Source organism: Pyxicephalus adspersus, chromosome 1 (assembly GCF_032062135.1).
Source record: "Pyxicephalus adspersus chromosome 1, UCB_Pads_2.0, whole genome shotgun sequence".
NCBI classification, from domain to species: Eukaryota; Metazoa; Chordata; class Amphibia; order Anura; family Pyxicephalidae; genus Pyxicephalus; species Pyxicephalus adspersus.
The window spans coordinates 64,192,303-64,217,760 of NC_092858.1; the positions used below are offsets into that span (position 1 = coordinate 64,192,303).

The window sequence follows — 25,458 nt, forward strand, 5'->3', positions numbered from 1 at the left end:
TTTTTTTTCTTTCTCCCTCTCTACTTGCCCTTTTCTCCCTACCACCTAATATTTTCTAACTCCCTCACTTCCCCTCTATTCAACCAATCTCTTTTCTCCTTCTTATTCCTTTATGCTCCTCACCATTTTCTCCTCCTCCTTCTTCTCTCTTCTCCATTTTCTTTCTACCTATTTCTTCTTTTATTCCACCTCTCCTTTTGTTTTTCCCCTCTTATCTTTTCTTCTTCCCTTTTAATTCTACTTTGACATTGTTTTTCTGTTTTAGGTCTTTATCGGCCAAGGCCGCATAGTGATGATTACAGCACCATGAAAAAAATTCCACCACCAAAACCAAAGAGAAGTCCCAACACAAAGCTGAGTGGCTCCTATGAGGAGATATCCGTTCATAGATTTGGTGAAGGCAAATCATTAAGTGTGCTAGTCAAAAAATGCAGTCGGGATATAGGAACCATTCAAAGAGCAGCCTCCGCGGATGGACCACATCCAGGAATGCTATCTGTATATATGTCACAGGAAGAAGATGATACTGAGCCTGTGTATATTGAGATGGTTGGTAATGCTAAGAAGAATTGTCCTCCAGATACTGGCAGTCCAGAACAAGGAGAAGCTGTATATGAGGAGATGAAATATTTTAATCCTGATCAGATCAATAGTAATACTGTGAGGACCAGTGCCTCACAAATATTTCTGTCAAATATGAACTTAGTAGATGGATGTATCACAAGGAAAAAAGGGGATGCACAGTGCAGGGAAACTTATGACATACCAGCTCCATTTCCAAACCTCCTTCCTCATCGGCCTCCTCTTCTTGTATTTCCACCCGCCCCAGTTACTTGTTCTCCTGCCTCTGATGAATCCCCATTGACTCCATTAGAAGTTATAAAACTTCCTGTACTTGAAACCAACATAAACTATTCTATACAATCGGAATGTTCAAGTCCAATATCTCCTCAGTGTTCAAAATATCAAAAAGGGGACAGTGATAGGCCATCATCACCATCACATAGTACATTTAGTGCTACAAGCAAGATGTCGCCACCTTCTACACCTCCAATACAACCAACCTCAGCTTCTTATAATTCCACAACACTATTTACCTTTCCCACTGAGACTCCATATGCTTTGTTAGTTAATTCTGCAAAACGGTCCCTTAATACAGATTCCCTGAAAACTGTTTGTAAACCTTCAGTAACTGATACTTCAAGCACAGTGACCAAATTGCCATTTTCTTCTCCAGTAAAAATCCCAAGAACCATTCAAACTAAATCCCCTTCTGTGTTTCCAACCAGTGTAACCAACACTAGCTATGTGACAAGTCCTCTGGATGAGTTAACAACCCTTTTCAACTCAGGGAGGAGTTTACTGAGAAAATCTGCAGCTGGCAGGAAAATTCGAGAACTGGAAGGTATGGAAGAAATATAGTGAATTTTTTTTTTATTTACATTTATTCAATCAAGTATGCAACAGTAACATGAGACTTTTTTACAGGTTTTATCTTTTATTCAAAACAAGGACTAAACCATGACTAAATTAATTTTACAACAAGTTTTCTTTTATCCAATTTTGGTAAATTAGTGTTTAGCTTTTGGTTTTGTGCCTACAAATCTAGCACCTATATAATCAAAAATGACATCTGTATTCCACTGTTCTTGGATTTGTGGCAAACTACAAGACTTTCTATTCCCACCAAAAAGGGCAGATAGCTGGTCACATGTTGGGTCATGATATTACAGTAGTACCATCATGTAAGACTTGCAGAATCATTTTCTTATTGTTGTGAAAAAAACAGAATTAACTATGATGTATTACTCTGGAATAAATTGGCTGACTTGTGCCAATGAGGTGGGAGGTGAACAGAAGGCAGCTTGGACATTTCAATGTGACTTTTTGATTACGATCATTTGATCAAGTTCATATAAAACAAAATTGATTGGTCTATAACATATTGTAAAAATAGGATTTGGAATGTTTATTTAGGTTAAGAGTCATTAGTATACCTGAAGCGAAGTAACCACATGTATGTGGTGCTTTTGGACTATTTGTAGACTAATTTTTTTCCACCAGGGATTGCCCGCGGGACCAAGTTGAGTAATTTGTCTTAAGCATGTTAATTTTGCTACTCAGATGCAAATGCAGTAGTAGTTACAATTAACACTACAGCAACTCTAACCGGTTTTTAAGATTCCAAATAGAGGTTCCCTTCAATTTCTTTCCAGTACCCTGTGTTTTCTTCCCTCTATCCATTTCAGTGCTGCAGTCTCTCTCAGACTTCTCAGCGTGCTCATACATGTGTCCCTTGCCATGTCCTGTGGTCCTGTGTAGGGACAAGAGGTCTTGAAACGGAACCAGTGCACGTGGCGAGGACACAGCAATCTGTATCTGTCATTTCTCTAACAATCCATCATTCCCAGTGAGACACATTGCAAAGTAAAAACCTAGCTGGGATTTATTTATTCTCTACTATATAAAACAAGTACACTTACAAGAAGCGTAACAGATAAATGTGGTTTAAGACCCAAAATTTTAGCCTCCATTATACTTTTTTTTGGATTATTGTTGAATGAAACAGTCTCAAGCAACCAAAAGATTTTATAAATAAACCTTATACATCCCCTTCTAGAGTAAGGTTGTTGGTACAGTAAGTATTTTTATGCTGTCACTCAGCAAATCAGACTTCCACATTTTGAACTGAGTTTTTTGAAATACTGAGTTTTCTACTTTTTTCCTAAAGCATGACAACTTCTAAACAGATAGAAGTAGCCCATTTCCTTTCAGTTATGTTGGGCTGATTACACAAATAATGTATGATAAAATTACTACTTGTCATTTTTTAAGTGTTTTTTCTTTCAGTATTAGTTAGATGCAACCATAACAGACAATTCATGTGTGTTAAAATTTGACATGTTTAATAAGTGGTTAAGATAATTACAATTAAAGCAATAAAATGTGGAAGAAGTAGGAAACTATATAATCTGTGATGTCAAGAAAAGTAATCGGTATTTAGCCGATTTCTCATAGGTTCACATGTAGGGCATGATTGTTAAAAATGAGCAAAATCTTAGAAGGGTAATAAAGGATCAGTAAAATCTAATTAAAACTCACTGAACAAATATGTTACATATTTGGATGATCTGCAATAATTGAATTTACATTTTTCCTTTTCCTAGTAGTTGTGTGGAAACATATTGTGAGCATTCACGTTTTCTGTCATGAATGATATTTATAGATTTTATTAATTTCTGTTACAAAATATTATGGAAAAAAGTAAGCTAGAGCCAAATATCTGTCATCTCATGTTCATAATCTGTAAAATTGTGATAGATATTTCACGTATTGAAAGACAGCCTGCCAGTACAGTGAACCCATTCACCATCATGTTCTAATTTCTAAGGTGTTGAGCTGAATCTGAACGCGAGCACTGGAGAAGATACTGCAATGCCAGATACACAAGATACAAATGCAAATAATCAAGATAACCAGCCATCAAGCACTTTATCTACCTGTGTACCATGTGAGAATGGAAACTCTGTTTCTAGTGGTAAGTTTCCAAAGGAAGATAAGTAAAAAATCTGCCTGTATGCACTGTAAAAAAAAAAAAAAGTATTTCTTGCTACCCACTTGACTGATGCCTTAATGTGCTGCAAATATTATATTGAGTCATGTAAGCAATATGTCAAATGTAAATAATAAGATTCCTACTCCTCAAGCTTCCATCATCAGTATATTGACACTACTCTAAGCTAGACTCAAAGGTAGTCATTCTATAGTTACCCTCTAGAAAAATTTAGCAAAGCATATTTTTGTTCTGGAAGTTTGATAACCCACCACAGAGCTCCACATCCTAGACCAATAACCATCTGCATCCTTCCCATGCCTGGTTACAACCCGTGTCATTACTGAAAACCACTAACACCTTTCACACTGGTCACCAAATACAGTTCCCTGGATGACTATCAGATGGATGACTATCTAGATATGGATGACTACTGGATATGACAATTAGATGGATGACAACCACACCAACGCCTTCCTTGACAACTGTCCCCCCAAATAATGATCTACTCATACCATGAATATCAGGTTGATTCTGTTGTGTAGGGGTGGTGATTTCTGGGTGAAACAATTGCCTGAGAATGACAGTGCTTTGACTCCTAAGACATTGCCCATCTGACAGTTGGATGAACTATTCAGGTGTTAGGCAGTGCATATTACTTCTCAAATAAAACTTTTAGACTCTGAGAGAAAAGAAGAAACGACTGTATCATTACCAAATACAAATACATGGATGGTCATATTGCAACTAAACCTGTAGGAGTGCAGTAAGAATTACCTGACCAAATATTGGCAGATCAGACATATTCTGACAGACAACCTTCACACAAATGGACAACTAAATAAACATCCACACTAAAAAAAGCTATTTCCATTTTAGCTTTCCCCAGAAAACACCTGTCATAAAGCCTTCAAACATTCAAAGGTCATTGAGTTTATACTGCACTGCAGGATAAGTCTAAATGTAAACTGGATCAAAGTCTTTGCTTACTACAACATAAACATTATAAGATATATGTCTTCTAAGGCAGTGATGCCCCTGAACTCAAAGGACACTTGTAGGTTATGATTAATGCTCATAAAATGACATTATTAAAATAAGTATGTCACAGATGATTTTACAGGTACCTTTATAAAGATTCTATATGTACATAGTTGTGATAGTGATAGCACAGTGTTTACACAAGTGTACGCAAAGGAAATTTTTCAGAATGTAATCAAAGGTTTAATTTATCTTTCCAAACTGTACTGGCTCTGACTTCAAGTCACTTATCTGTGTTGACGTACTTCAATGAACTTTTGAGCACATGGAAACTTTACTTTTTTGATAAGGCATCTTATCATATTGCTGTTCATAGAAATGAACAGATGAATCACTGATGCTGTGGCCTTAGATCAAGGTTTTTTCATTGATTTGTGAGAATTGTAGTAAATGTAAATGTTGTTTAGAAATCTTTGGTAGGCAGTGCACACCATATTTTATTTTCAGTTTTATACAACTGGACAACAACACTAAACTGTACTGTTATAAAACTGTACTGTAATAAAACTGTACTGAAATAACAGCAGAGGCAGTCATGGCTAACTTTCTTCTGAAAATGCTAGTTACTCGGGCATATTTGGACCTTTTATGTTTTGAGCACTGATCACCAAGAAGCATGTAGTGAGTAACACCAAAGTAAAGTCAAAACTCCAACTCTGCATACTTTTTCTGTTATTTTGAAAATATTAAAGACCTTGGATCAGATAAAACTAGCATTTAAAAAAGAGAGGTTAGCAATGGTAAGCTCATTCATTTTACAGTCTTTCTTTAAGCTATCATAAACTTAAGATGGCAGTCAACTTGGCAGTCAGGCAGTCTGAATTGCATGAGTTAAGGCCCCCCTTTACATCTGACTGGTGTGTTATGCAATATTCACTCTATTTTGTAACATGGCACATGGCAGCCCATTCATTATATAAAAAAGGTTTCCAATGTAACACAATGGGCCTATTAATTAAAGCTCTCCAAGACTGGAGAGAATACACTTTCATCAGTGAAGCTGGGTGATCCAGCACACCTGGAATGGAGTCATTTGCTATTTGCTTTAATAAATCAGGCCTAATACAGTACATTAATAGCTTGAATTTGTAAATTGCTGTGCTCTAATCCGATACCATTCAAATGAATAAAAGTGTACGAGATGTAAGAGTAAGTGTAAGAGGTATTACACCAGTCTAAATGTTTTGCCATACAATATCTATTATTGTCCATATTGGAGACATACTTACTGGGCTCTATTTTGCAAACAGTGTATCAGACCTTACTCAAACATTCACTAATGGGAATCTTCCAGGCTATGTGTTTTATTAGCAGTAACTAATTCCAACCAGGGAATGTCAGATTCCCTGTTTTATAGATAGAGACTATTGAGCTATGTCAGTAGTGTTATTCCCTTGGCATTCTGGGCTTTTTTAACATGGTGTACAAGACTTTGTGCATATGTTTATGTAATTCTGGCTTGGGGAAGGTCAGTATTTACATACCTTTTTATGCATGACGTACTTAAAGGCTGGGGAGGATACAGTTTCATCAGTGATGCTGGGTGATCCAGCAAACCTGTAATAGATCTGGTCCAGGATTCAAAATATTTGCTAGCAAACAGCAAATGACTTTAAAAAATCCATTCCTGGTTTGCTGGGTCTCCCAGGTTTACGGATGAAAGTGTATCCTCTCCAGCCTTGTAAAGATTTATTGAATCAGGCTAAATATGCCAAACAGAAGGTATTTTCTGACCCCTAATTGTTTCAGATATATGTTTCAGCTGTAATTTAGAAATTTTATTATCCACACAAACTTACTCTCCTTGAATTATTTTTTTAAATAGATGAAATAGAATTGCTAGACTGACGTTTCTAAATTTAACAGCGTTTATCTGGTAGATTAAACATTTACAACGCAGTCCTAGTTTACATACTACAGAAGATTGTATAAATATATCTTGGGGAAAACATCAAAAAGGATATTACTAAATATTGATGTTAAAAGGAACAGAGAAAACATAACCTATTTAATAGAAAGACAGGAACTTTTGCTAAAGAAGTGTACACTTATATCTCCTTTACAACAATTCTCCAAATTCTCTTTTCCCTTGTCCACTTAGAGGGGGATTTCATACATTGTTATTACATGTGCTTTTCATTTTTTATGTTATAATATTATAGCATATGTTCTGTGTAGAACACCCACACACAACACCCTGCGTGCTTACCTAAACACACATTTATGAAGGTGTATAGAAGAAAATGTTAATATGAAAAAGCCATTTTAAGGTTATTCTGGTAAATAAAATGTTTATTTCTGGTATCTTTTATTTGAATATGGTACTGGCCTGGTGAAGCCAAAATAAAATTTTGGCCAGTTTTACCTGCCAATGTATACAGTTAAGGGAAAAGAAAAGTACACCATTTTGCAGGTCTAAGGTTTTCTGTATCAGAACATAATAAAAAAATATCTACAACCTTACCACTTCCATAGTAATTACGAGGGTAAGTAGCAGCCAGGTGCTACTAATCAACTGCATTTGATTAATTGACCATCAGCAATTGTGACCACGTCTATAAAAGCAGAAGTTTTGGACGTTTGCTGGTCTGGAGTATTTAGGTGTGTGCTAACACAATACTAAAGAGGAAAGACACTTACAATGATCCTTTTGCTGCCCGTTAATCTAGGAAATTATATATCGCCATTTTCAAACAAATTTAAGTCTGTCTGTCTACAATGGCAAAGATTATTAAATGTTAAAAAAGTTACAAATCTACTGAGGAATAGACATACCAGCAAATTAACCCCATGATCTTGCATAAAACCCAAGAGCTACATCTCAGATTCTACAGGCCCTAATTAGCATGTTAAAGTTCATGACAATACAATTAGAAAAAAAAACTGAACAAGTATGTCCTGTGTGGAAAGGTTGTCAGAAGAAAGCCTCTTCCCTTAAAAAAATACATGGTTAGCACAAGGGCTCAGTGGCTCGAATTATGCCGAGAATACTATCTGCATGGAGTTTATACATTTTTATAAAAAACATGTAGTTAAATGGCTTCCCCTAGACTCTATTAGTGACATATGACTATCATAGGGACCTTGGACTGTGAGCCTGTCACACTTACCTCTTCCTCGCTAAAGCACAGCTCCCTCTCTCCTGCCCATTCCGGCAGTTCTGATCCTAGGCGTACCTGCTCTTCAAGTTTTGCCCATCCTGCCAGCCAATCAGGAAACAACCTCCTAATCATCCCTGGCTATTTAGCTAGCTCAGACACAGCACTCAGCGTTCGTACAACGTGTCTCCAAAAGTGCTGGACCCCCTAGCTCTTCTAAGCATTTCCTCTAAACCTGTTAATTAGTTCAGTGCTTTCCCTGTCCAGCTTCTGTGTTAACCCCTTGTTGCCCAGTCTGTTGTTTCCCTGTATAATATATTGGTACTATATAAATACAAGTTAATATTAATACCATTGCTTAGGTTTGCAAACCTACATCTTAGCAAACTACAAGACCGTGGGAAATGTCCTTTAGGAAGACAAGCCCAACATGGAGATGATTGGCCATAATGCACAGCACCAGTTTTGGCAGAAACACAGCACAAACACTTGATAACAACTGTCAAGCACAGTGGCAGCAGTTGTGATGATTTTGGCTTGTTTTTCAGCCACAGGTCCTGAACACCTTGAAGTGATTGAGTTGACCATGAAATCACCTGTATATCAAAGTATTCTAGTTTTGCAGAAATTGTCTCATGAAACAAGACATTGACCTCAAGTACACCAACAAATCTGCAGCAAAATGTCTGAAAAAGTAAAGAATCAAAGTCCAGACCTTAACCCATTGTGCGTAAACAAATGTCTGCAAACCTCAATGGACTGAAGCAATTTTGTAAGGAAGAATGGGTCAAGATTCCTCCACAACAATGTAAGAAACTGAAAAAGTCAGAAAGAAAATCATTATTTCAAATTATTGCTGCTATCAGCGTTTTTATGGGCTATTTAATTAGTTTTACACAATATTAGTTTTTTTTCTATTTTGGCTTCATTTTTGTTAATTATGATGGCACAGTAGAATTTGTTGTGTGTTGTTTTACCCTTATGGTTAAATATAAATAATTTCAGAACCTGCTAAGGACCAGAACTTTTTTTATGCCCTAATATGTAAAACCTTAGAATTGCAAGATGGTATACATTTTCACATAGTAGATAGCAAAGCACATTTTTTAGCAGAATGAGCAGGGAGTCTAACCACTATCAGCTTTTCATTGTTTACTGTGCCTGGTGACTATACATTTAAATTTGTTCTTGGTGGTTCCTCCTGGGACCACAAATCTATTTAATCTGGCAAATCTGTATTATCTAAGAGTGTACACAGGGTGTCTAAGGCTGTTCTTTCATCTTCACTCTGGGTCTCCCCCTTACCAACGGTATGTCCTACTCCCAATTTCTTATTTTCATAAAGAAGTTTCAAATGTATCTTCTGAAGGAAGAAGTAAAGATCTTTATACACTAAATTCTTTCATTTCTTCTGAGGGTGAAAAAGGACCCCACTTGAGAAAAGAGATATGGTGCTAATTCAAAGGAAACATTGTCTTTTTTTGGTGATAGTTATAATGTTTTTTTTTTTTTTTTGGCAAAATGTATATAAGTGTAATAGTAAAAACATACTTTTCCTTACACCAAAGATCAAAGTTAAGGCTGATTTGCTGTGTTCAGCTCACATTATTAAAAGGTATTCTCCGTGCTCCAAATGTTTTTTTTTTTCTATAAGAAAAATTTATAATTAACAGAAAGTTGTAGAAAGCACTGCTAAGTTTTTATTAAAACCTGTTTAAGTTTTACACATAATTAACAAAAACAAAGAGGGAACAAGAGAAAAAGGTACAAAATAACTGATACAATAGATTAATCATCAGAAGATAAAAGCGGCAAAGTCTGGGGAGCAGTGCATAAACTTATAAAAGAGCTTACAAAAAGTAGACATAATACATTTCTTGCTCAGCTACATTGTGTTGATAAATTGACTCAGGATCAAGATAAAATGTAATCCACTACAAGTTTAAGAACCTTTATTTTAGTCAAGCCACTTAAATATATGGGGAGAGAAGCAAAAAGGGTAATATTTACAGGAGTATAGGAGGGGGAAATAGAGGTAGAAGGCAAACATGAGGGATGATAAGGAAGATGGAAAGGGGAATGAGGAAGGAACAAGGTAAGGAAGAAAACAGAGGTTCTGCCAGAGACCAGACATTCAAAACAAAGTGCAATGGGGAGTAAAATCAACCCAGCATATCACAAAACCTAGGAGAATCCCTAAATGTGGTCCAAGTTGTCAAAGTGTTAGAACTGTCAAATTTTTCCACACCATGCTTAAATCTCTCACAAAGATCCAGAACACTTGTTTACGTAAAGCTACTTTTAGCTGGTGGACTTTTTAAGCTATTGACGGGTTATGCTTTTGCCCATGCTCAGACAACTATGACTAGTCATTACAGACCCCTAAATTGTCAAATGTAGGTAAAGTTTCCATCAGCAGTGAGGTGGACATGTAAAGGAAAAAATACAAATACCAACAATGCTGTGATCTTTTACATGCCACTTTACATCTAAACAAAGATATCACCTTTTCAACATGTCTTTTTCGTAATTGTCTTTTACTAAGGATCCCGATCCACAACAGGTATCAATCTAGCAGCACTGGGCAAAACACTTTCTACCTTCCTTAGCTAGCCAGGAAGGATGTCCGAGTGCTCACTGCTTGTGTAGAGACATCTCTCATTAGCAGGCTATGCTGGATGATTTTAAAACCACTTTCTTGAATTGAACTGCATAAAAACGCAAACAATAGTGAAAAATCCTAGATACCAAGATTACTAAAAATATTGATTATACTTGCATATAAAGTGTGGTTATAAGCATGCAAAAATATAACCCAACCCAGCTACTTTATTATCACATCCATTTTCTAACTCTGAATCTTCAGCATTACAAATGTATCTAAAATAGGTGGCTGCTTCCAAAAACTGCTTAATGAATATAACAACTATTACCTATTTTGTATTATATGTGTATGACACACATACAGAATAGAATTCTTGTACTCTGAATTCGAATACATTTTAAAAGACAAATTCCATGGACAGTATTTCTTTCTAAATTTTCTCTAAGAAAAAGCATTTTTAGTAAATACAAAATTTAAAAAGTAGTAGTAAGTACTATTATTTGTTTGACTCATAAAAAATTCTGTGTTTCATTTAGAAATTGCATTTGAGGTTGACATTGCAGGAGTACTGTTTGTATCACTCTGTACTAATATATGCTGAGCAGTATTTCCTCATCCAACAATAATAACAAAAAGCATTTTCTACATTTTTTTTCTGTATTATTTAAAACAAAAAAGTCCATGGTAAGAAGTTGTGTTCAGGTGTGCAACCTATGAATGTAATGGAAAAACTCATTTCTGCAAGAACAACCTAAAGTATGCAGATATGATTCCTGAAATACTGCAGAATATAAACACAGCCTGATCCTGGCAGCAACTATGCCAACATAAGTGGATCACTTTTATTTATTATTATTATTGAAGCAGTGCCTAATCTCACAGCAATATCATCAGATGGCATTCTGTAAATGCAAATAAACCAGCACTAATCTTGCTTTGCCCATGTCCAGAATCAGTAGCTTGGGCACTTACATTTGTTGATTGCCCACTGATGATGCAAAGCCCAATTTTGCACATCTGCAGTGAGAAGTCCAGCAGTTTTGTTAGCACCCTGTGTACAATTCAGCGGCCTCCTGGGATAGGTGGCATAGGTATCCCAGGAGGCTGTTAAATAAATAATCACTTTTTCTCACTGTAGCAGGAACCCTGGAAGTGGAGGGAAAACAAAATAAACTGCACAAAATTAAAAAAAAATTAACAATATTTAACAATGTAATGGAGAAAACAACCCTCAATGGATCACTTAGTCTTATTCTGTTGTCAGTGGTCTATGTTTCTTTAAATCGTATGTCTTTTCAAGTTAGGAGGGAATGCTGAGAAGTTCCTGGCTTTGCCCCCTCCCAGATGAAATAGAAAAATGAGTGTGAGGACATATGACAGCCTAACATCTTAGTATGTAACTGTGCAAATATCAGATCTTTGTGATTTTTAAAACTGTTTTTTCTTTTAGTGAGAAGCTGTGATGGCAGAGGCACAAGCAAGTTTCACGTCGTTGGAGTTACGGGCCGTCATGAAGTTTTTGTTTCTCCCGGGAAAGTCAGCAAAGGACATTCACACTGAGATGTCACAAACACTGGGGGAGAAGTGTCCTCCCTACAGCACTGTCAAAACCTGTATATCTTGTTTCAAGACTGGGCATTTCACTGTTGAAGATGAGCCCTGCAGTGGGCTCCCCACAACCTCAACTGACTCGGCAACCTGCGATGCTGTCCATGAGCTGATTATCGTGGACCGGCGAATATCTGCAAAAAAAATAGCCCAGATACTTGACATCTCACTGGAGCCTGTTGGGTTTGTTATCCCCACTATCCTGGACATGCACAAGCTTTCAGGAAAGTGGGTTTCGAAATGTTTGACCAATGAACAAAAGAAGGAAGATTTGAAGTATCCAAAGCCGTTTTGGCCCATTTTGAAGCTGCACAGGACTTTTTGGCTAGGTTAGTGACTGAGGATGAAACCTAGCTCCACATCTACGATCCTGAAACCAAGGAACAGTCAAAGGAATGGCACCACAGCGAGTCCCCACGGTCGAAGAAGTTCCCAACCCAGAAATCGGCCAAAAAAATATTCTGTTGGTGGACTACCTACCTCTGGGCTCTAGTATCATCAGATAGTATTATGCTAACCTCCTAGATCAGCTGAAGGAGGCAATTAAGATGAAATGCCGTGGAAAGTTGACCAAAGGGATCATTTTTTTGCAGGACAATGCACCTGCGCACACATCCAATGTTGTGGCTGCCAAATTGAACACCCTGGGTTTCCAATTAGTCCACCATCCCCCCTACTCACCTGACCTGGTCCCTTTGGACTATTATCTGTTCCCGAATTTGAAGAAACACCTGAAGGGGCAACGTTTTGAAGACATTTCTGACGTCAAAGATGCTCCTCAGCGTTGGCTGCGGCCCAACCAAAGGACTTTTATTTAAACGGTCTAGAAAAGCTGCAACTACGCTGTACCAAGTGCATTAGTCCCAGGGGGGAATATGTTGAATAAATGTGTTTTTTGATAACTCTGGCTCTCTTCTTTATAAGCAAAGCCAGGAATGTCTCGGCACCCCGTCGTAAATGCTCAAATAACTAAGCTATAACAATGTATTTGCCATCACAAGCTAAAAAAAGACAGCAAAATATAATGATAATTATGCCAAAGGTCACCTGCATTATTGTTTTGTGAATTGAACCTCTGCTTTATAAGAGTGACAGCTGAGTGACATAATCAGAAAATAAAGAAAAGGATGATTTGTAACAACTTCAGGCTTTTATTACTGCTGTTTAATTACAGAGGAAGGTAAGGAAATACCCTAGGCAGCAGCTGCAAGATTTTCTACAATCAAATATGAAATGTTCTTCCAGAAACTGCTGTATGATCAAATTTTAATAACTCCTATTTGTATTTCAAAAAATAGAGTTTTGAGAAGCAGTGGTATAATGACCTTGATGGTTCTGTATCTGTGACCTTCGTGGATACCTTAATGAAGACTCTGAGGTCTATGAGATACACCACTGTTCAGCTAGACTAATCCTATAATGCTTTAATATGGCTGGAGGCTGTATATGATGACACTATACCCTCCTGAATGGCTTATATATGGTAACTACTCTGCTATCAACTTGACCTAAAAGAAGACATGAATAATCAGGCCAGGCCACCTTCTTCAATAGCTGCTCCAATACTGATGTTCATGTGCCCAGTGTAGGCACTTTTGGTGGTGGACAGGGGTCAGCATGGGTACTGGTCTGTGGCTACATAGACTCTTATGCAGCAAGCTGCAATGCAGTTTGTTTTATCCATTTATCATGCCCAACATTAGGCTTTTCTGCAATCTGTGCTACAGTAGCCGTTATGTGTGATTAAATGAAACAAGAATAGCCTGTACAATTTTGGGAGACACTATAAAATTCAAGACTCTAGAAAAAAGAGTTTACCTAGGTTTACCATACTTTCTTACACCATTTTTGTTTTTAAAGTGGTCCACTTCAATCTGTTCTGCAGTAACAGTACTACCAAATGAAGTATTTGAAGTATTTATCATGACCACTTGCTAAGTATACTAGGATACTAAAATACAGGAGTATATTTAAAAACATTGAATGTTACATTCACCAGACATTTACAGGTGGTTATTCACTGCCAGTAACTTTAAAACAAGATTTATGTGCAATTAATATGTATTTGTTCATACATAATTATATTTATTTAATATGGACAAGTCTAAAATGGACAGGAACACAGGTAAATATAAGCTATTGCATACCAAGACAAACCTTTGGGTTCCATTCTTTGCAAACTGTTGAAAATAGGCTCTGTCTTATACAAGTGTAAGGAGGAAAGCAGGCAACTTTTGCAGCACTGTCTCTTGGCTAACCTATTGTAAAGTGCTTTTGGAGATCTTTATATAAAATGTTTAAAATATATATAAAACTGACCAAAAACCATTAGCGTTTCCCATTAAATATATTTTTGTGATAATTTATCAGTAGTATATTGACTCTTTTTAACATTTTCATGACTCATTTTACAAACTCCACATGAGATATGAATAAAAAGTACAGCCTGACATAATAAATAATTTGCCCACTGTGTATCTGTGCTGCCAAAATAGTCAATAAAACATTCAATATATTTACAGTACTGATGAGAGCCTGGAAGACAACCATATATCTTCAGGCACATTCTTTAGAGCATGAAATACCTCTCTAAAGAGTCATTCTCTGATGTTTATTTTATACCTGTTTAATTAATGTAACAGAATGTGATCTAATTATGGAATGTAAGTATGATTAGGAACATATGGTTTGTTAAATCTAGAGTCTAGATAAAGCAGGTGGAAGCTTCTGACCATCCTTTGCAAAATTGTTAGTACTCCAGTTTTTCTCATTGACAAAAAAATATGATTTGAGATAGAAATATTAATACAAAGTCCTCTTCTTTTTTCTACTAGTTTTTTATTGTATTTAAAAAAAAGTTTTACTGCATTCCAATGCAGTTTGTTACAGCTATATTATATGATGCTTCATTACACTTTGAAAGCAAGGAAAAGGAAATATAATATTGCTATTGATATTTTACAATACTAATGGTGTTTTAATAATTTATTAGAAAAAATCATATTTCCTGGGTTTCATAGATTAATGGGCCTTTATAGGAAGGTATGCATAAAATGAATGACTAAAGCATAACTATTATCTATTGTTTTAAACAATTGGTTAAGAAATTAAGAAAAAATTTAAGTACATTTTATGTATGCAAAAAACACACGCACAAAAATTTCCTTTATTTGTGTGCTTTGTATGTTAGGTTATTTTCTTTCACAATCCTTTCCAATGACAAAAGACTGAAGGATGCATGAATGAGCGCTGTGCATACAGCACCGTTCTGCTCTAAGGAGAGGGGAAAACGAGCAAGCTGCGCTATCTCCCCTTTGCTTGCATTGCGGTTCTTTATTATTCATGGATCCCTAGGACTGATCATTAAACGACATTGGACGGCGGCTGATCACACTTTCCGTCCGATACTAGTCCTGAAGCGGATGAGAATCATCTGATGTGTGTACGTAGCTTTAAACTCATTCAATCTTGAATTGTCTGCAAGGTCAAAAAACATATGCTAATGTTTTTTACCTGGGAAAGAATCTTGGTTTATGTAGCTTTGTTACCTTGGGTCTGATCAATTTTCAAGAAACAGGTTAAATTCCAAAAATCTCTAGACACACAAAATCTAGACAGCTGACTAGTTGGGGCAAAAACATCTGCAATCTGGTATCATACAGTATTTTGGACATTTGATACCTTGTCTGAGCATTGCCCGCTCTATTCCTCAAGTTCATTCATCCAACACAGCTGGCAATAAAATTCCCAGTGGGCTGGTATTGTACCATAGGAGTATTAGTGATGTCCCTGTAACTGTCAGGTGACAGGACTTGACTTCAAGTCACATGCTTCCAAAATGTAGAAATGCTGGGCATTGTCCCTTGTTGTAATGTAGAAATGAAGGGACCCCCTTTGAAATATGCTGTTACTTTGCCCTTAATGGCTAGTTTTCGGCAAAACTTCCTGCCCTCAAACTTCTCCTTTCTAAGCCATAAATATGTTCAGATAATATGAATGTTAATGGAATGATCTGTTAGACAAAATTTGAAATGTAAAAAAAAAGAGCCATGTATTTCCATAAAAGGTAATATATTTATTTTATTTTCGGTTTTCATAACTTACAATCAGTCCTTGCACATTTTTTAGGATATTCAAATTTTTTGCCTGCATCTTTTTCTTTTGACTGTAAAACAATATATTGTAATTAATGATTATATAATTTAAATAGAGTCCTGCAGTTCTTTTGTCTTCTTGTTGTATTTTACATGCTTGCATGATGTATTTGATGTGATTGTGTTTATTTATAATAGCACATTATGTACAAATATTACGTACTGTGAACCAGAATGTATTCTGTAAAAGAACCCATAAAAATTGTTAGTGTGCACTTGTTTTGCATTATTCATGAATGATAGAACTCTTTTTTCACAACAACTAAAAATATGAAAAATACAACTCAAAACAGTGTATATTCACTAACTCATTTCAGCTCCTTCATAAACCTTCAATTCATCTATGCATGAAACACATTAAGTGACCACTATAAAAATCACACAGACAATTCTCATGATCAATTAAGACATTAAAAGCAGAAAATAAAAGTTGTTTTACAAGATGCAAACTGAAATTAGGCCTTTCCTAGTTTTACCGCTGCAGTCTTTGTATCTGTCATTGTAGTAAATAGTCATCACTTGGAAGGGCCAGGCACCCAGGAGTGGTAACAAGCAGTAAGTAGAAGGCTTTTTCAGGCATTTGCAAAGACTTTACAGGTGTTTATAAGCTGATGTGATAGCCTAGCAAAGGTACATTTTTTGAAGAAAAAAAAAACCTGCAAACCGTAAACTATGCTTGCAAAAGCAGTGACAAACAATTCTTATTTATGTCCACTTCCAAGTAAAAGTTTGTTTCTGTATATTGTGACAGCTCAGAATTTATTTATAGAGAATCATAAAGTTCATGAAAGGCCCAAAGGTTAAAAAATATTTCTTTAACAATGCATACTTGAATCACCCAAACACATCATGGATAGGGAGGAGAAAGCAGATACTCCTATCCCAACTTTATCTTGGAGGAATGAAGCACAATCCATTTAAAATATCCAACATGATTGAACCATGTACATCAGCTTATTGGAATGTCTGCTTATGATTAAAGTTATGACAATAGACTCATATGACAATAGATCAAAATGTTCTCTGGTCTATAGGTACGCGGAAACACAACAGCAACAGGAGAAAAAAAAGACAACATCACAAACCTTGGCTGTACTGTCAGTACAGAAAAAATAAAATGAATTTGGAAAATATATACTTTCTCCTTTATACCTATTTAAAACAACTCTAAATTGTGTCTGGTCTGTGCACTCCTAGTCCAATAAAAAACTGTGCTTGTTCCATATGCAAATATATATAGGTGAACCCCACTTACATTAAATCCCATATGTATTACCAAAGTATTGGGAATGTAATTAGTTAAGTACAGCTCTAAACCTGATTCTTCTTCTCCAGGTTATTCATCAGTTAAGGTTGTCTGAGAATGAGAGCGCTGCATTACAAGAACTAATGGATTGGAGACGAAAGCTTTGCGAAGAGTCAGAAGACTGGCAGAAAGACTTGACAAAAACTGAGCAGACAAATGCCGCTTCTACTCAATCCTCTTAGGTGGAATATGTACAGTAGTGAAGATTAAAGCTGCCACCTCCTATGATAAAGAAGCTCTTTATCTGTCAGGGCTTTGTCTATGTGAATATACGTACATGCTCCAACAAAGACTGTTCACTTTATATAATATAAAAAAAATGTTTTGAAATTGGTGTAACAATCTTTGAAAATGGAAAGCATGAATTAGTTCAATGCCTCAGTGTTAATGTGTGTGTTAATATATATGGTGATATACTCAATGTGCATTGTGTTTCAGATATAATATAAAGTGAAAAGTTCCCAGCAAAAAAATAATCAGTATAAAAAATGACAATATACGAAATAGTTCTCAGACTTGGGGTGAATGTCTTTAAACAAATGTTTTTATATAAAAATCTGATTCCTATGCTACTCTGAATATGGATGAATACTGCATATTGATGAGAGTATGCCTGTGTGTCTGTCCCCTGCGCACACAACAAGAACTACAAAAAAGATGCTATGCACTCAGCAAACAGGAGGACAGTTTTAAATTATTGTTGGTACTTTTTAGAAATTAAATGATTAAATATGTCAAAAAGTAAATCCATTTTCATCCATAATGCATTAGAGTAAAAGAATTACATTCCATAATGAAATTCAGCTTTGGATGGGATATGGTAAAAAAATGCACTCAGCATCTGTTTGCATTTCCTAAATTTCCTGGTCCTTATTAGATCAACAGTGTTACCCTCAGTATTTTGTAAATCACCCAAATCACTACAACTAATATATCATGGAAATATTAGGTTTACTTAGGGGTGGGGCAATAACTCTTGCAGAACACAAGAATGATGATCCAGTGCTGTAGGAACAGCAGAGGTAGGAAACGAAGGAGGTTTGTATTTATTCTCCAAATCAAAGCACAGTTTTAATGTTTAATTGGGTTCTTTTTTAAGCACAGTACAGCTTAGCAAGCTACCCACCTGTCTATTAAATACAGAGGGCTTTATTTGATTACTCAAAAATGCACAAGTAAAATAATGTATAAATGGATGTAAATATTATCTGTAAATGGGTCTAGGTGATGTCATGCCTTTCATTGACATCATCACTTTCGTGGTAATTAGAAACCCGTGTATTAAAAAATGGCATATCCATACCGTAGAATGTAAAAATGTTAGAGGAATTTTGGGCTATATATGAGGAGTTTCATAAAGGCAGAGGAAAACATTACATACTCTCCGGTGTTAATTTGAGTATTAACTGAAAATGCAAAAAAACAAAATGTCAATCACTGTCCATGTTTACTGCCAGATTTTTTACCTATTCAGAAACGGTGCTGCTGTTCTTCCTTGATGCAGATAATAAATACTGGTATTCCATTTTGTATTGTTGTGTTTTACTTTGCATATCTTAATTTGGTGATTATAGGTGAAATATTTTGTTACAGTATAGTTACTGTATGCAGTACAGTTCCATTTCACATATTATTTATTTGCAACCAAAATGCCAGAAAAACAATATAAAATGTAAAAAGGCAGCATCTATGTTATATATTTGTATACATTTGTAAAAACACCATGGGATCTATTTATAAAGGAAGAACATTCCATCAAACATCCTTTGATGGATTTCTTGTACTGCCATGGAAACTCATGGACCTGGAAAATTTCCACAAGAATATTTGAAGGAATGTCTGATTCCCTTTTTTTTAAAAAAATACATTTTTTATATAAGAGAAAGTAACAGAAGAAAGCATTGGGAAAAACAAGTGAGGAAAAGAGAGGGAGTATTGGATAGTAGGGAGACATATAACCCATACCAAGCCCATCAACTGTTATCAGAATCTGAAAGAGAATGAGGATCATTTGGCAGGGTACAGTTCTGATACATTAGTGACAGTCCACTGAGGGGAAAAATTGAATCCAACAGGACCAGGTGAGCCCGCATATCACATTATAGAGTAAAACTTACATCATCACTCAGTCTAAAGTTAAAATTTCTATTTCAGTTATGCCTCCCAAGCTAAAAAAAAAAAAAGAACCATAGGTGAGTAAAGAGTGCTGCCCTGAAGGACAGTTGATGTGGCTATAAAGCTCTGTATATGGTTTGTGTTGGCTTGGTTTACAGAACTTGTTTAAATAAAGTCCGAGCCTACTCAAAGTACACAATGCACACATTTGCTACTGTCCTTGTACCCACAATACACCCTGTAATTACATTACCACAAGTAATAGTTTTACATATGCACAGAAATCTCATTATTATTATTATTTTAAATTAATATTTAAACTTTCATTTTGTACACTTTTTTTATTTAGAAACAACACAATTTACCTGGTAAAACAATCAGGGCTATGTAATCTGTGCTATATGGTACAGAATGAAAATATCAGGCCGATTTAACATACATCTCAATGTACAGAATTCCTCTTACATTTCCAATCAGTAATCAGGAAAAGAATTCTTAGATGTTGTTGGTCAGTAGAAATAAAATGCCCTACTGTAGTATTCTTCTGTTGTTGGTAATTGTAGGCAAGTAAGCAATAAAATATCCTGTATCTGTGGTCTCTGGGAGCAAATGTGTAAGGCATTATTGATAAGTGGAAGCAGAGCCCAGCCCAGTGTCATTGGTCACTGGGAGCAAACATGCCCCATGTCATTGATGCCTAGCATAATAAAATTATCCTGGCATTTTTCGTCATTTGGAAAGGAAGCCTTTGCATCGTTGGTCACTGGGAAAAATGTCTGATTTATTTGCTATTTTTGTCAGTAGGAGGAAAATGCTTGAATCTATTGGTCAGTAAGCTAAAATAAAAAATGACCAGTTACTGATGATCAGTAGGAACAAAAATAGACCAGTGTCAGTAATTTAAAGAAAAATAAAAAAAAAAACTACGTGAGATAGAAATTTCACAGTGTTTTTGTCAGTTTGTATGTGCATATTGTACAAAATGCAAAATTACAGAACAATTAACAAAATTACTGCTTAAACTGGTGTTACTTATTGAGTAATGAGTGATCTCCTTCTACAGCAACCCTGCAAAGCTGGTACAGGGAAAAGGCAGATCACTCCATCTCGCCTGGGAGAAAGAAGAGAATTAGATAGGCAGGTGGACTTTTTCACAGGAGGACATTCAGGTCTTTCATTATTCAGTCATATCTACCATTTGTAAGTAAGGCCAGCATCCAAACATTGGAAGCGTTAGGTGAATCTTCATTACAGAAGTGGGTAATAGGTGGTTGAACTGTCAATTATATAATGTGTGTCAGGGGCACTGTAAGCCCAGGGAATATACCTACCAAAGTATTCTCCAGTCCCCCTGTAGCTCAGCTCAGACCTGGTCCAGTGCACTACCGCTAAACCCAAAAATGCTGGGCATATCTGTGCACCTTTTGTGCATTTTCAGGACTAAAGGCCAGTTCCAGGCTGCCACCTCCACTGTGCCTTTTTATTAGTTTTTTTTAAATACTTTACTTTTACATTCCTTTCACTCCCTGAGCTGCTTCCTAAGCTCCCTGTTACTAACCTAATCTTTTGTCTATAAATGCAAGGCATCCAGTAAAGAGTCTACATAATCAGAAACAGAGAGCATAGGGTGAGGTTCCACCCACACTCCCAACACCAATAAAATAATAAACCAAGAAAGTATACTTTCACTGACTGCAAGCCAGCACTGCACACAGATCTCTGCCATGGCTACTACCCACACGGAGGTGAAAGTACATGGCTATGAAAAAGTACTGCAATGAGGTGGAGAAGCACAAGGGTAGTGTTAGGATAGTGTTTGCTCTGTTCTGTGGGCACAAGGATGAGAAGGGGGTGAGCTGGTGCACAGATTGTGTTAAAGCTGAACCAGTCTTCCAAGCGCAAATGAAACATCTCCCAGAGGACTCCGTGTTCATATACTGCCTGGTTAACGAGAGAACATACTGGAAGCATCCAACTCAGGACTTTAAAAAAAATCTGAAACTTACCGGTGTTCCCACTCTTGTTAAAGTTGGAATGGCACAGAAACTGACCGAAGATGATTCCATTAAACCTGACCTAATCCAGATGCGGTTTTCAGATGATTAAAAATATTTTTAAAGCTGCTTTTTAGCAATCTATTTGGTAACCATATAGTGGAAACATGTCCAATAAAACCATTGTGTGCTTTACCACAGAATGGAAAACATTGGTTCTGCCATTGCTTTGGACATTTCTTGTCATTAGATGAATCACACTTCTTTGCATTTTGACTTAAAAAGTAAACGTAAAAGTCATGCCTATTGTTCTGCTAGAAGGGCTTATAGTAATGCAAATCTCAGATTTTATTAGAGCTCATTAAAAAAGAGCTTCTGATTTTCAAGTAAGTGTAATTCATGATTGCTTCATCTACCTTTTTATATTTCAAACTGTACATTCTGACTAGTTTAATAAAAAATTAGTATACAACAAAAGAATAAAAAAATAAGTATACTTGTTAAGGATTACTACCTTCATGATTGTTGTGGACCTGATAAAGAAACTAAATTCTTTCTACCTGGGTATATTATATCATATGTATCAAGACCTCACATTGACCAGCACCCTTATAAATAAAAACAGGCTTCCTATTAGGTGATGCATGGCTTAAGGGCAGATAAAATCAAAGGTGTAAATTGGATGGTCTTTAAAATGTGCTTTATATTTGTATGCAGTAAAAGACCTGACAGAGGTTTAAACCTTTTCTTGTGTTAAGAAAGTCTTTGAAAAAAATTAGTTTTTGTCTGTGCTCATTTGGGATTAATAGAATTCATAAAAATGAGTGATTTTGTAGTCCATAATGACCAATCAGGTTTTGTTTTTTTATCTCTCGGAACTGGCAACAACTCGATTTTTGTTTTCTATTGTTTACATTATATATTTTCATATAAGTACGAACCACATACAGCAACCAAAAGAAACGGGAAAACTGGTTAGGTCATACTCAGAAATGTCATTGCAAGGCACTGGAAGGAAGAATAATTAAATATATTGAAAAATGCATAATTCATAGTCATTAAGTAGAAATAGTATAAGGGTGTACTTGTTCTATACCAACACACATTTATCAACAAACTTTCCAAAGGCAATGCAGTATCACTGTTCAATGGCTAGAAGCATTAAACCCATATTTGTGAGGATTCATTACCCATTTAAATAAAAGTCTGTAGGTGTGTAGCTTTAAAACTCTAGTGCAAAAAGTAAATCGGACAAGGTTTAACTTGTTCAATGCATTTGAAGGAACAACAGTCATGCACAGAGTGCTATTCCTTCAAAGAGAAGCAGTCATATAGTTTCCCCAGGCAATACAAGTTTATTGTTTAATTTTATTAGTCCATTTAGATTGCTGTCTGGACACATTTCACCCTAATGCTTTTACAAGAACTGCTGTTATTTATCAGAAACCACTAGTTTATTTATTGTTACATTATTCCAATCCCCTCTGAAAAAAAGCAAAATCAATAACTTTCCTGGAAAGAGTATATATTGTTTTTAAAAGGTCTTGATTAAAAATTATCATTCTGTAATAAATATTGATTGAGCAATTAAATGTTTGGCATTTACAAACAACGATCTTTTTGTGAGTCTGTTGCGGAAAGATTTACTTCAAATACTGTAAATCATTTCTGTAGCTTGTAACCTTGAGCTTGATACTGGTATAATGCTACTAAATGATAGCAATTATTTCTGAACTCCCGGCAAACGCCTAATTGCTAAGTTGGAGTACAGATATGTGAGCTGTTTTACCTTAGGATTTAGTATTTTGCCCATCCTATTCTGAAATTTACATGCAGCTAGACAGCACAGGTGGGTGAACTAGTACTTTAAACCATTCACTGCAAAATATGTGGTAGGCCCACCCATGCACTTTACTCTGCATTTTAGGAAAGGCTCCCCCCCCCCCCCCCCGAACTTATTGGATCAGAATGCCTCTTTGAATTTTTCATAGGGTTAAGGGGTAAGTATCTGTACCCCCCATGCCATTTTCCTAAAGTGACAGTAGCAAACATATTTCCAGATCAAAAGTTCTCTACAATTGAAGAAGAAGCATTATACTAACCTCCCTAGCACTCCATGTCTCCTATTCTTGTTCTATTCTAGTGCTTCAACCATAATCATTTTAAGCATTGGCAGCTTTTGAAATCTTGACTGTACCTATGTCCCCCATATTGCCATTAGACAAGGCAACCATAAGGGGGGAACAAGGGGTACTTTTGTAGCTGGCCCTTGCAATGCTGGAACTTTTAGACACGGGGGAAGGGGTCCAGGAATTTTACCTAGTCTGTAGCTCAGAAATGTCTGAAGGTGGCCCTGCATCACGGGATGGAACCTCAGTACATGGTGAAAGACATAGGCATCCAACACTCACAGGTGTGAAATGTTGAAGGGAGGAGAATGCTCAGATGGAAAGGGAAGAAGGAAACATGACCACAGTCAGATAAGGAAATTGTATACCTTATTTTTAGATAATGTTTTATTAAAGAAACACATTAAGTATTTATTGGATCAGTGATGTCACACTTTTGATGTCACACCCTGTGTGACAGCAATGCCCTAATATGAAAGCTGTGACTTTGGCTTGACAAGTATGCCCATGGTAGGTCTGAGAGTATACAGTATGTACTGTATACCTATCAACTCGTAGTGGATCTTATCAATTAGTCCCAGTTTATTACAATAATAATGTTCCCTGCAGCTTGTGTGTGTTTTTTCTTGGCCTTTATAGCTGTATTAAATCAGAACTAGTGCCAGTTTATAAATGCTGCTGCACAAAGTTCAATAAGAGACGCTCAGGGATGTTGTACATTCTCAATCTACTACTGTGCTTAGATAATAATGTTTTCTTACCTTAGTGCTATGGAGTCCTGATAAGTAATATTTATGGCCTTGACCTTAAATCCCAGCCTGGAGACAAGCTTATGTCATGGATTAGTTAAAAACAAAAATACGGTTGTTACAGTTGTATGCCAACCACAATTATTCAAACGGTAGTTGTGAGTCAACAAAGGGAAATCCGGCATTCCAATATATTTGTTACTTGCGCTTATTTCATAGGTAATTGTGCAATCATTATAGGTTGTTAAGGTGCCGTATATTTGCAGTACTTCCTCTACATTTTAATGAATTGATCTTTATTTGATGGCAGCTGACAGAACATTAGAACAAACAGGTGAAGCAATATGAGGCCAGTTTTCTGCAGGTGAGGAAGTTCTTTATAAAACACTCTTTGTGATGCTAGCAAAAAACGCTTTCATTTTCAGGAAGGAACATTCAGTGTTTACCACCATCCCCCATACATACTGTTTACTACCAACTATTTGTGATAAAGTAGGATTTCTAAAGTAAATATACCTTAGGGTATCACCAGCCCAGAAATTGTTTTTATAAAGAATATCAATCAAAGTGGGTCTACCAGGACACCCAGAGAAATTCTTCCTCTACATCAATGTGATTATAGCCAGCATCTTAACCTTTAACCTTATGCTTAACCTATGGATAAATAGGTATGAAAATAGTTGAAAAAGAGACTGAAACTGGAATTTTCTTCACCACGGCCTTTATTATTGGCTTGAAACAAACTTCTTTTATTTAAAAACAACTTATAATAACTATAGCAAAATTTAAATAACCACCAATACATAAAGTCCACCACAAGGTTCTCTGCAACAAGAAGAGACCACACCGTATAAGTTCAGGGCATGATGGGTGGGGGGGATAGGGGAGCTTTCCTCTGATCTTACTTAACTGTGACTAATGGTCTTTTCTCCCCTTCTCATAGGAGCTTTGTTAGCTAGCTTGCAGAAGTCTATTCCTGCCTGTCAAGCCTATCAACTCTTTCAGGTAAGTGTATTTATTTTAATGTACAAGGGGGGGGGGTATAGAGTTGTGGGACCTCAGGTGCCTGGGGGGGAGCGTAAGAAGCTGTCATGATCCCATGCTGG

The 25,458-nt window shown here is 36.2% G+C and overlaps 1 protein-coding gene and 1 pseudogene across 1 annotated transcript in view; both read left to right on the plus strand.

Annotated features, from left to right (window-relative positions):
- MYO16 (myosin XVI) overlaps positions 1–18,895 on the plus strand; it is a 126,220-nt gene extending 107,325 nt beyond the window's left edge. The window contains exons 32-35 of the mRNA XM_072401576.1: positions 266–1,405; positions 3,392–3,560; positions 17,094–17,160; positions 17,359–18,895. Coding sequence (XP_072257677.1) covers positions 266–1,405; positions 3,392–3,560; positions 17,094–17,160; positions 17,359–17,547 — 1,565 coding nt within the window. The 3' untranslated portion in view covers positions 17,548–18,895. The remainder of the gene's footprint in view (positions 1–265; positions 1,406–3,391; positions 3,561–17,093; positions 17,161–17,358) is intronic.
- Positions 18,896–21,235: 2,340 nt separating this feature from the next.
- On the plus strand, positions 21,236–21,586 carry LOC140324089 (thioredoxin domain-containing protein 17 pseudogene; annotated as a pseudogene).
- Positions 21,587–25,458: the final 3,872 nt, after the last annotated feature.